This window comes from Apis laboriosa, unplaced genomic scaffold, assembly GCF_014066325.1.
Source record: "Apis laboriosa isolate Shangri-la unplaced genomic scaffold, ASM1406632v1 scaffold21_cov150, whole genome shotgun sequence".
Classification (NCBI taxonomy): domain Eukaryota; kingdom Metazoa; phylum Arthropoda; class Insecta; order Hymenoptera; family Apidae; genus Apis; species Apis laboriosa.
Genome location: NW_025222365.1, coordinates 1,120,649 through 1,132,086, shown reverse-complemented (window position 1 = coordinate 1,132,086; position 11,438 = coordinate 1,120,649). Strand labels below are relative to the sequence as shown.

Below are 11,438 nucleotides of genomic sequence, written 5' to 3'. Positions count from 1 at the left end.
AAAAAAATGATGAAACATTGCGAGAATTTGTTAATACCGGATGGTATTGACAACGCAAAAGTTCGAGCCGTAGTGGATAATAAACATAGAACGCTTGTGCTCACGGCTCCAGCGATAAAACTTAGCAAAATGAAAAAAATATATTGAGAAAAATTGAGCAAGGAAAGTATTTCTTGATATTCTACTATGAAGTTATGAACAAAATGTCAAATTCGATAAAGATAAAAGAACGATTTCGATATAAGATTATTCTACCAACTTCGTTTAGTTGACCCGTGAAAATGATTTCAAACAAATTTCCGTAACTTTTTTTTTTCAATAATTTTTGAAGTTTAACTTTACTATGGATAAACTACTACATAATTCTCAAGAAAATGGTGTCACTTTAAAGCGAAATGACTATATGAACTTTGAAATAATGACAAATGGACGGAAGAAGAGTTTCAGATTTGAAAAAGTTCCCAATTTTTATATTATTGATCATAAAGAATATTATGCCGTATGTTTTCTTTCATTAAGATTAATTGCCCAATTAAAAATTGAAAAATTTTATTAATATATATATATATATATATTTTTTTTTTTTATGCAATATAGGCAGAAATGAAGACTGAAGGATTGAAAATAGGAACAGCTACTTTAGCGAATGAAAATACATTGAATATAAAATTGCATAGTTCGGAAGATTTATCGAATATTAGAAATCTAAATTTCCTAATGCCACCTGAAGCAAATGCGAAAGAAGTCTCAATCGAAATACTTAATGACACGATCTTTATGCGTGCTCCTCTTAACAAAAAGAAATAGAACATAATACTATATGTATTTAATTATTATGTTTATACCTAAAAAAGATTTAACATCAAAGGTAGGAGATACAAGTTACATCAATTACAAGACCGATCTTCCTGTAGTTGTCTTCCCACATTTTATTCAAAACAAATAAAGTTCATGGGTCAACAACAAATTCTTAATAAAAATGTTTACTTCTTAGCGGGTGCGGTTTTCTGGCTACTTTTTGCCGATTTTTCGGATGCTTTTGTGGTTTTTGCCGGTTTTGCCGCAGTAACAGATGTTGCACTTTTTGCTTTTACCGCTTTCTTAGGTTTCGCTGCTCTTGCAGCCAAGATTTGCTTCCTCCGTCTTTCAAGGAGTAACTTAGTCTTGACGGCTGGTGTACTCTTTGGCAGCTTGACCTAGGAACACCGAATAATGTTTTCGATAAAATCGGTAAAAATATAGATTTATTCAATATCAAAAGATTAACTTACTCCACGCTTTTCTGCTAAAGCAAGCTCTCTTTCTTGTTGTCGTTTCCTTGCTGTTAAAATTGCTGCACGTTTCAGAACAGCTGCATATGGATTAAGACGTAACATCGCACGAGTGTTGCTCAATGGATTCAATTTCTTTACTCTGCGGACTACTTTCTTTCTGCAAGTTTGAAATTTGTATGTAATAAATATATCATATATGAAACGATTATAAAAGATTCATAAAGAGTAAAACATCAGATATGGTTAAGTTATAATCACTGTCAATCAACAACACGGACCAAATTTCATCATATATAAAATATCGTATAATATATTTTCAAAAACTTATAATATAAATCTATATACCTTGGTGCTCTCAAAACTTTACGAATTTCTTGAGATTTCAAAAGTCTCGACAAATCCGTATTCATCATTTTCGGGAAAGGTAAGTTATAATCGGCTTTAAGTTGGGATTCCTTACGCCAAGTTCCATAAAGAGCATCTAATTTTTCAAAGGCAGATTTTGTCCAAATTACAAAACGTCCAACATGACCACCAGGTGCCAATTTAAGCAGGTTCATTTTGTTAATATTCATAAGATCAACACCGGGAATATTACGGAATGCTTTACGAATTCCCTAAATATAAAATAAAAAAAATGATAAATATTCGAAAGATAATAAATAAGTTATTTTTTTTTTTTTTTAGATTTCTACATACTTGGTCCTGATGATATACGATCAAAGGTCCACGACGTTGAATGCGTCTGCGGTTACGCATTTTACCTTTACCAGCACGAAAACGTTGAGATTTATATACCTATAAATAAAAGGTTATTATCTTTTTCTAAATCAATGTATTTTAATTTAATTTGTTTGGTTAAATACACCCTCTCCTAGCAATTAATTTAGCTAGTAAAGAACGCCTATTATAACCATGTTTATATAGCACCTGATAGGAGCATCTGAATTAAAATTATTTTAACAAAGATGCGGACATTCTACGGTGCAGAAATGAAATTATTTAAAATATGCTTACTTTTTGAATATCATTCCATGCTTTAATACGTCTCAGAAATATAACAGCTTGTTTAGTCTTGTTATATTCTTGAATTTTATCCGATACTACTAAAGGAAGTTCTGGAATCTCTTGAACCATATGACCTGAACATAAAATAATACATGTTATAATAATTGTTTTATTTAGAAAAAATTAAATATATGAAAATTTTTGTATCAGATACAAATGCTATAAATAATCAATGGCAAATCAGAAACACGGACCAAAAGCAATCATCATGAAAATAATAATAAATTGATTAAATAGAATTATATAATATTTTCTTTAAAAAAAAAATTACTATTCACCTTTAGATTGTACAAGAGCTGGAACACCAGATGCAGCAATAGCTGAAACCATGGCATATCTTTTCTGATTAACATTAATTCGACGATGCCAGCGTCTCCAAGGTTTGGTTGGGGCAAACATACGTCCACCTCTACACATATTACCAAATGCACCTTGGCCAGAACGATGAGTACCACCACCACGTACACGAGGTATACGTGCTACAGCACGACCAGTACCCCATGATTCAGCAGAAGTTTGGTGACCTAATAAAAGAAACCTACATTTAATAATTGTATATTAGTTCTTTAAAATATAAAAAAAAAAAACTAGGCACAAAATTATATATGCTCACCAGCTTCCTTAGAAACACAATATGGCTGCCTGCTATTCTTTGAGACTTGTTGATGAACAAAATTCACGATATCAGGCCGAATTGGTGCTTTGAAGACAGCCGGTAGAGAAATTGTATCGCCTGAAGATTCATTTTTATCGGTATATATTGTTACAAGCGGTCGCGCCGTTGATAACGACTGTAAAATGAAAAATCAAAAAATAAGATAAAAATCCACTTATATCCAAATATATTTAATTATTAAAAATTAATGAGAAAAAAAAAACAAGAAGAAAAAAAAGAATTTAGAGTTTTGATAAAACTATTCTATTGATGAAATATATGGCGGACTAATTGATAAAAAAAAAAATTCACATTTTTAATACAAATATACTCATACATGATAAAACAGATTATTATACTTAATAGAAAGAAAACAAAGATGGTAAAAAAATATATGAAATTGTAAGTTATAGTTCAATATATAATAAAAACAAGCTATATTCATTTATATATCACAAGATATTACACGTGGTCCAATTATGCGATCTGTGTACAATCTTAAGTTTAAATGTAAAACTTTTTAAAATTATAGAATATTTTAACAATAAAATTATACAAGATATTAGATTCTCTTAAATTTTAAACAAAATATCAAGTTTCTTACCATCTCACCTCTTTTTTCACAACTTTTCACACATCAGATATAAACTTACGAGGCAGCTTGTACGCCTAAGCTGATTATAAAGGAAGTTGGACGCGAGCGGAAATTACATATTAAAAGTCGCGCATGCTCAGAATATAGTTTCTTTTAAACACTATTTACAATGAAATATAGTATTTCTTAGACGTAACAAATTAAACATATTTGAAAGATGATAAATTTTTTGCATTGTTCATAAGTTTATCATTTAAATTTTGACTTATAAAAAATTATATTTACAATAGAAATTAAATTTGACTATTTATGTTCTTATAGACATGCACCAATCGTGAGAAAGTTTGATGGAAAATGCTATATTGTGATTGGTAGTTCTAACAGAAATACATTTCCAAATAATCGGAAATACGTCATAAGATTTAAACTATGTTGAATAATTAATGAAAGTAAATTGTTACTATAAGTTTTTATTTATACAATTTGTATTAAATGGCAGGAGAAGTTGTAGTTGATGCTTTACCATATATTGATCAAGGATATGATGAACCTGGAGTCAGAGAAGCGGTAAATAATATTTTTTTTATAAAATTTCATTATCAAATTAATTCTAGGTTATATTATTAATATATATTATTAATAAATTAATTATAATTCGTAAATATTTTAGGCTTTGGCTATGGTTGAAGAAGAAACACGTCGCTATAGACCAACGAAAAATTATTTAGAACATTTGGTATCATTAAATATAACTGCTTTTGAAACAGAAGTAATGAAACATGAATTTGAACGAATGCAAAACCGTTTACCTATGGAAGTACTTAGTATGAAACGTTATGAATTACCTCCACCTCCACCAGGTAAAATGAATGATCTTGCAGCATGGAATGAAAGTGTAGAAAATAGCAGCGCACAATTAGAACATCAGGCTACAAGGTAAATTATTTTTAATGTTTTAATCTTTTATTTTTGCTTAATTACTTATATTATTTGTAGCCTGAGAATATGACTAATATATTATTGTAATGTTTTATAATAACACAGAATTTGCAATCTTGAATTAATGATGGAATATGGATGTGAAGCATGGAAATCTTATTTAGAAATATTAGTACAATTAGTAAATCAAGCCCAAAAACAATTACAAGCATTAAGGAAAAAGATACAAGAAGTTAATTGGCAAAGAAAATCTATGCAAACTCAAGGAGGAGAAAAGTTAAGAGCATTGGAAGCACAATGGGTGGGATTAGTATCAAAAAATTATGAGATCGAACAAGCGTGTGTACATTTAGAAGAAGAAATACAAAAATCTATGATGAATAAGGGGGAAGGAGTAGAAATCAATGATGTACCAGGAGAGGAAGAACCTGATGTTCCAGAAAAAAGTGCAACAGAAGTTATGGCAACAGAAATGGATCAACAAGAACAAGAAAATCAAGAACCCCAGAACAATGCATAAAAATATAAATGTATAAAATTATGAGTAATTATATTTTGCATATGTGTATTAATATATAAAAATAATAAATAAATTAACTTATTAGTAGTAAATAAATAAATTTACCGTAATTAAGATTGTCAAAAAGTTACTTAATCTTACTTAAGTTGATTCTGAAATAGGTTATATTGGAAAGTCTTGTATGGTATCCTAGAGTGTCCATAGAAAATATAATATTTTTTATAAAGTATTTTTTGTACAAATATATCAATATATATTAACAAATAAATATAAACAATACATAAACATCATAAAAATTAATTTATAAATATTATTTATCGATTGTCATTAGTGTTGAAATTATCGTCGAACATTAATATAAAAGAGGTTAGCAATCATAAATAGTATATGAAAAAATTAAAAGATTTTAAACACTAGAAATATTGATACAAAATTTTTAATATTTATTATATTTTATTTTATAGATAATTTATCACAATGCCTTATGGTATTTCATGGACTCGATATATTTGTCTTGTTACATCAGCATTTTTTGCAACAGCAGCCGGCTCGCAAGTTGTGCATCTCATATATCGACCGCTTGATGATTTAGATGATCTTATAGAAGAAGCATTGCAAAAAAAACTATCAGAACAAAAAAATCATAACGATATGTTAGTAAAATCTTAATAAATAAATTATACGTATTAATGTATAATTATATTAAGATATATTATTTACGTAATTATTTATGTAATTGTTTAAATATTTTATTATTTAATAAAGTTTCTTTTTAAAAGAATTGGGGAAAATAAAATTAAGAAATAAATAATATTATAAATTAAATAATTTAAAAGATATAAAACACTAATTTTAGCTACAATACAAGATTTAATAAAGCACAATTTATTTCATCATAGTTTACACATATCACGCTTTTCTTTAATGCTTGAAATATACATATTTACAAGATGACTATCATCGTCTATAAATGACATATAGTATCATATAACAATTATTTATAATTCACAATATACTTGGAGGACTATTTTAAATAGTTTGCTCGCATTGATGTATCACTAGCACATTTTTGCATAAGCTTAGCTTGTAATTTAAATTTTAGGATAGCTACTAACTCGTATTCTTTTTTTATATAATTACAAAAGCGAATAATCAAGCGTTATTCTTGGGCAACTATTGGTATAAAAAAATACGTAAATTTTATCTGTATTTTAATCGTTTTGTAATGACAGGAAGAATAGTAAAAACACTCGTAAAGCCTTTATCAATCGATTTCGATTAATCACTAAATTGTCATAATGATGTTTCGCTGGCACCAGAACTCTGTGATTGAAGTGGTAAACTTGTTTTATATCCTGCCGATTCCTCCTCTAGCAATGCTATCCGTTGTTTTAAAGATTTTACCTATAAATCAAGAGATATGTAAAAAAAAAAAAAAAAAAAAAAAAAAAAGAAATAGCAAAAAATTAACTAATTCAGTTACATCATTCTTATTAGGATAATAAATTACTGCGCAGAATCAGGCGCAGTTCAATATTGAAAAGACAAGATGGCGATAGAGAAAAGGCATCGTGCGGTACGCAATAAGAATGGCGTCGTCCAAAATAATAAGAAAAATAAGAACATTCGTAAATAAAATGCCTGGTAAACGTTTCAAGGAATTTAGATTTTTACCGTTATGTTTTATCATGGGTGGTGTGCTAGAGTTCCTTATGATTCATTGGCATGTTGGAGAGGTTAACTTTTATAAAACGTATAAAAAGAGAAGAATAGAAGAAGCAGTTCAAGAGAGATTAAAAGAAATATATTAACGAATAAATGAATTATAGCAAATATTGTCCATAAATTAATGGGCAAAAGTGAAATTTGTATCTATGATAATAAATTAGTGAGTACAATATTATAACCTTAATATTTCATTTTTACAGCAACAAAGATTTTTAATAATATTTTATACCTTTTTAGATCTTCAGAATGATGTTGATATAATTTATGAAGGATTTATGTAAAAACATATATAAAATATAATAAATTATTTTACAAACGTTTAAGTACAATTTTGGCAGTTCTTCTTAACTTCTTTCATATCACACATCACATTTATGCTTGTTCATACCTGAGCAGCATGTCTTTCCACCATACCCAACATTTGTTGTTCCAATTTCTTTAATCTGGATTGATATTTTTTCTTAGACTTCTCTAAAGTTTGTACCAAGGCTCTAAAAATAAAATTAAAAGGTAATATTTTTCAATCGATAAAATTAATTTTTATCCATGATTTAATTACCCATTCGCTCTTTTTAAATCATTAATAAGCTCGGCTGATTGTTGATGCCTCAATTCAGAATTTTTATTAACTTTATCTAAAGTAGAAACTAATTCTTGCAATCGTTCTTTTAGTCTAGCCTCTCGTCCTAATGCTTCTATTAATTCGGATTCCATGCCTTCACTTTCGTTATCGCTTAAACCTCGATCCTATAATATATATATAATTTATCGATTGGAAAATAAAATTTTTATTATAGAGGAAAAATAATTCTTACTTTATTCGTAGCCATTGCCAGCATGGCCTCTGTATCTCTGAGTTGACCCTGAAGATGTTCAATGGCGGCATGCTGAGCTGCAATTTGCGTATCACGTGCATTTAATTTCAATTCTATAGTAGCTCGTTCCTTTTCCAACAGAAAAACTCGTGCTCGTAGCTCTGCCTTATCCTCTCTCATAGCCATTAATTCCTGCGTGATTTTTTAATTGATTACATTTCTTTTTGAATTCTCCAATGATTTGAAACTAAACAACAAACCTGCATAAGTACAGCTGTTTCTAAATCTAATTTTCGAGCTTCGGCGAGAGAAATCGTGTTTTTCGAGTTTAGTGGTTCAGCGTGAACGCTTTCTAATTCCACTACAGTCGATCTAACCATAGCTCGTTCCCCTTTCAATCTGCTAATGTGTCTTCTAAGTCTTTGCTCATCTTCAACGCACCAAGTCACTTCGGATCTAAGGATCATGAAATCGGATCATGAAAAAAATTGTAAATTTATCGATTATTGCTATTTTCTTATATATTTACTCGTCCGACAAAACTATACTATCTTCCCACGGTGCATTCAAGGTATTCATACATTCATTTTCAAGTTTATTCAACACATGACAGGCTACATGTTCGGCCGCTCTCCTGTTTTCGATCGTGATGCTATTTCTTTCCGTCGATAGGGCAATCTCGCTTTCCAGCAACGCTACCAACACATCATAAGCCTCTATCGCGCGATCGCTATAAGAAAGGGCTAATCGTAATGCAATCGCATTCGATTCGTACTTTCCCACTAAAAGACTCAATCTGGAATACGACGAAACTCGTAAACGTAATTTTTACACATTTCTATTTTCTATTTTAGAGAAGGAAAGATGAACCTGTACCTGTCGCATTGCGCCTTACTCTCGTGTAAAGTCAAGGCAAGAACCGCGTTGTTCGTTCGAGCATGCTCTAACCTGCTGTTCAATCTTTCCGTCTCTACTTCGAATTGTTTCTCGGATCCGTTCAATTCTTGAATGTTTGAGTGTTCCAGAAGATCTGACACTAGATGCTCGGCCACCATCGTGGAACACACCTGTGTCAAATTTAATAAAATTCACAAGAGAGATAAATAAATAATAAAAATCACATTCGTAATTGTAAGGAAATTTCACTCGTGATTAATCGTACGAGGGAAAAAAAAAAAAAAAAAAATATGAACAACAATGGGGTAATAAGTAATACAAGTCATAAGTACCCCCAGATTAGTAATATCGGGTCCTGTGATGTGCCTCTCGTCGGTCCTCCTGAGTCTTACCCTCTCGGCTATTTTAAGAACTGGAACTTCCTCCCTCGTTACGCTCTTTGTCGGCGGTGTCTGCAGGGGTGGCAAGAGTGGCGAGCAAGGTGCACTCAAAGGTTCCGGTGAGCTGGTGTTGCCTCTTGTCTGCGGAAATCAAAGAAGAGCACGAGGAAAACATTACAGACGAAGGGAAGGGTTGATAAATATTTTTGTGAAAGTGTTGGCTGATCAAAGGCTGGCCAAAGGACGAGGTAACGATGCAAAAAATTCGTTCGACATTCAACGGTGGTTTCTTCCTTTCAAAGAGGGGAAAAGTGTATTTCGGTGCATCAAGATGAAAGGAACGATCTTCTTTTCATCGCGGAGAAACTCTTTCGCATAGTTCCATTGCGTCTTTACAAGTCAAAATCGCATTGACTTGTAAGCGTCATACAATGGGATGATACGTCACAGTAGATTGAATTGCTACCCACTCGTGCTTCTCTACGGGGCGACTCGCTGCCAGCCTGTTGCCTCTGATTGTTAGCCTGATTCTTGAAATTGGCCAGTTGAGCCTGCAAGCTGGCGATCTCCGCTCGAAGGGCTGTGACCTCTTCTTGCAACGCTGCCACGGCCACGCTTTGGCACGAAGCCGCCTGTTGTGTCGGTTCCGGCGTTGGTAACGCCGCCGGACTGTCCAATTGCTCTCTGCCATTCTGTCCATGCAAATTATTGTTTAATCGAAATAAGAATTTCATAGATCATTACGACGTCTTAGATACAACTTTCTAAATTCTGAATCCGCTGCAATAACGAAGCAGAAGCTTACGATCGACGAGTATACCTCGACAGTACGTGGCTCGATGTCCTCGCAGCAGCTGGAATCGGCATCGCCTAAGGTACGATCTCCATCCCCCTGAATGTCACCTCCGCCTTCGCTCTCTTCGACAGGATTAGTGATAGATCCCTCCGCGTCTCTGCTCGTTTCTATCTCTGCGGAGATCAACGATTAACGAATTAAAAGACAGAAAGAAAAAAAAAGAAAAAAAAAAAAAAAAAGGAAACGAAGCGATTCATTTATTTCAATTATTCACAAAGTTTCACGAAAAATTGAAAGAAACCGGTGTAGAAAAAAATGTAACACTTGGACGAGAATCATCTCGTTTGGAAGGAAAGATATCATATATTTTGGCCACGTGTTGAGAGAAAGAGAAGGGATGCCCTCGCAGCGGGGAACGCGTTAGAACATCAAACAACCTCGGCTCGTAATAAATCTCTGTCCTCCGAGGGAGATAGAGACCGTGGTCGCACGGGTTGACGGAATCGGTTGCCGTTTCCTCTCCCTTACCAGACTCATCCTCCTCGGCAATTACGGTAGCTCGATGCCTCTCGAGCTGCCTGCCAAGCTCGGCGATCACGGAATGTAACTCGGTGAGCCGCTCCTCGTGCCTCGCCGCTTGTTGCTCCACCTTCTGTTCCGCTCGCGCCGCCTGAAGCTCCGCGCGGACCAAAGCCGCCTCGGTCGCCTCCCTGGCTCGTGTCTCCGCCACCAACCTCGCATTCAACTCGGCCACCTCGGACCGCAACGACGATAGGGCGGCCGCGTGCAGCTGCAACACAACCGCCAGGGAAAATCCCTCGATTAACGATTTCGTTTCGATTGTTTTTCGATCCGGCAAGGGGAGGAAATTTCGAGGGTGTTTGATCGAATCGAGAGAAATTCAACCTTGCGACGACCAAGTATCGCCGATTCTATCGGATCCCGTGATGAACGCAATTCTCGCGTTCCATCAACGTGTTGGATAAGACGTCGCAGTTTGAAACGAATAACAAATGGCAGTTTCCACTTTTAACCTCTTAATCTCTTACCTCGATCAACCTTACCTTGTCCGTTCGATAAATTTCTAGTCGCAACGATACATTATGCACGAGTTATCGTCAAGGAAAGAGTAATTTGCCGATTCCATGTTTCTATGCTCGAGGTCGACTATAAACGCGTTTATCGTATTTATCATATTGGATCGAACAAACACGAGTAATATCCTTCGTATAATCTAAATAAATATTCTCAATCTCGAATCGAAACATCGCTTTTACGAAAGAGACAGAGAGAGAGAGAGAGAGAAATCTATTTGAACTTGAAGTTCGCTATCGAAGAAGGCAGAAGCGGCTATTTGCGACGAACACGCGATTTCCGCAAATAGACGGTTCCAGACACGATCGTTCTCCTTATTATCGTTGCCCCTCATTAATTTCACCGTATTCGCGATATTCCGAGCGTGAGCGCGGGAAACAGAGAAAAAGGAAGTGAAAAAATGCGTTAAGGAGCTCGCGGATACCTGTTTACGCGGCATCGTTCCTCGTCGAGTGCCCCCTTCGCGTAGGCAACCGTGCATGACGAACGTTACAAGACGACGAGCTGTTAATGATTCTGGCCATGCGATAGCGCACACCGATCGTGAAAAGAGAGAAAAATTCCGCATATAAGAATCACGACCCGTAATTACGAAGTATCCATTCTAGATCCTTTTATCGAGAGTGAGCGAGAGAGAGAGAGAGAGAGAGAGAGAGAGAGAGAGAGAGAGAGAGAG

At 33.8% G+C, this 11,438-nt stretch overlaps 3 protein-coding genes across 6 annotated transcripts in view; 1 reads left to right on the top strand and 2 right to left on the bottom strand.

Annotated features, from left to right (window-relative positions):
- Positions 1-905: 905 nt before the first annotated feature.
- On the bottom strand, positions 906-3,721 carry LOC122713049 (60S ribosomal protein L4). The gene is made up of 8 exons (XM_043933182.1): positions 3,602-3,721; positions 2,956-3,133; positions 2,621-2,866; positions 2,292-2,416; positions 1,974-2,072; positions 1,620-1,891; positions 1,272-1,431; positions 906-1,196 (listed from the first exon to the last, which is right to left on the bottom strand). Exons 1-8 carry the CDS (start codon positions 3,602-3,604, stop codon positions 984-986), a joined length of 1,296 nt encoding a protein of 431 aa, XP_043789117.1. The 5' UTR covers positions 3,605-3,721; the 3' UTR covers positions 906-983.
- Positions 3,722-3,990: 269 nt separating this feature from the next.
- On the top strand, positions 3,991-5,161 carry LOC122713050 (pre-mRNA-splicing factor SPF27). The gene is made up of 3 exons (XM_043933183.1): positions 3,991-4,159; positions 4,263-4,528; positions 4,637-5,161. The coding sequence occupies exons 1-3, from the start codon at positions 4,085-4,087 to the stop codon at positions 5,049-5,051; spliced, it is 756 nt and encodes a 251-aa protein (XP_043789118.1). The 5' UTR covers positions 3,991-4,084; the 3' UTR covers positions 5,052-5,161.
- A 759-nt stretch (positions 5,162-5,920) lies between these two features.
- Positions 5,921-11,438, bottom strand: part of LOC122712830 (colorectal mutant cancer protein) — a 38,378-nt gene continuing 32,860 nt past the window's right edge. For 2 of the 4 annotated variants that reach the window (XM_043932763.1, XM_043932764.1), the window contains 11 exons: positions 10,196-10,457; positions 9,692-9,840; positions 9,342-9,563; positions 8,824-9,012; positions 8,471-8,661; positions 8,124-8,390; positions 7,855-8,050; positions 7,595-7,786; positions 7,339-7,526; positions 7,168-7,270; positions 5,921-6,455 (listed from right to left, as the gene is read on the bottom strand). In XM_043932763.1, the coding sequence (XP_043788698.1) occupies positions 6,345-6,455; positions 7,168-7,270; positions 7,339-7,526; positions 7,595-7,786; positions 7,855-8,050; positions 8,124-8,390; positions 8,471-8,661; positions 8,824-9,012; positions 9,342-9,563; positions 9,692-9,840; positions 10,196-10,457 (2,070 nt within the window). In that variant the 3' untranslated portion in view covers positions 5,921-6,344. Of the gene's footprint in view, positions 6,456-7,096; positions 7,271-7,338; positions 7,527-7,594; positions 7,787-7,854; positions 8,051-8,123; positions 8,391-8,470; positions 8,662-8,823; positions 9,013-9,341; positions 9,564-9,691; positions 9,841-10,195; positions 10,458-11,438 lie in introns of all 4 variants that reach the window. The other 2 variants (XR_006346422.1, XR_006346421.1) reach the window with 2 other exon arrangements.

Excerpts from the sequence above, each read along its gene's own strand:
- LOC122713050 (XM_043933183.1), top strand. The coding sequence starts at position 4,085 with ATGGCAGGAGAAGTTGTAGTTGATGCTTTACCATATATTGATCAAGGA. Across the intron at positions 4,160-4,262 it reads AACCTGGAGTCAGAGAAGCG|GCTTTGGCTATGGTTGAAGA; the intron begins GTAAATAATATT and ends TAAATATTTTAG. Across the intron at positions 4,529-4,636 it reads TTAGAACATCAGGCTACAAG|AATTTGCAATCTTGAATTAA; the intron begins GTAAATTATTTT and ends ATAATAACACAG.
- LOC122713049 (XM_043933182.1), bottom strand. Across the intron at positions 2,867-2,955 it reads TTGTGTTTCTAAGGAAGCTG|GTCACCAAACTTCTGCTGAA; the intron begins GTGAGCATATAT and ends TTCTTTTATTAG. Across the intron at positions 2,073-2,291 it reads CATGGAATGATATTCAAAAA|GTATATAAATCTCAACGTTT; the intron begins GTAAGCATATTT and ends TTTTATTTATAG.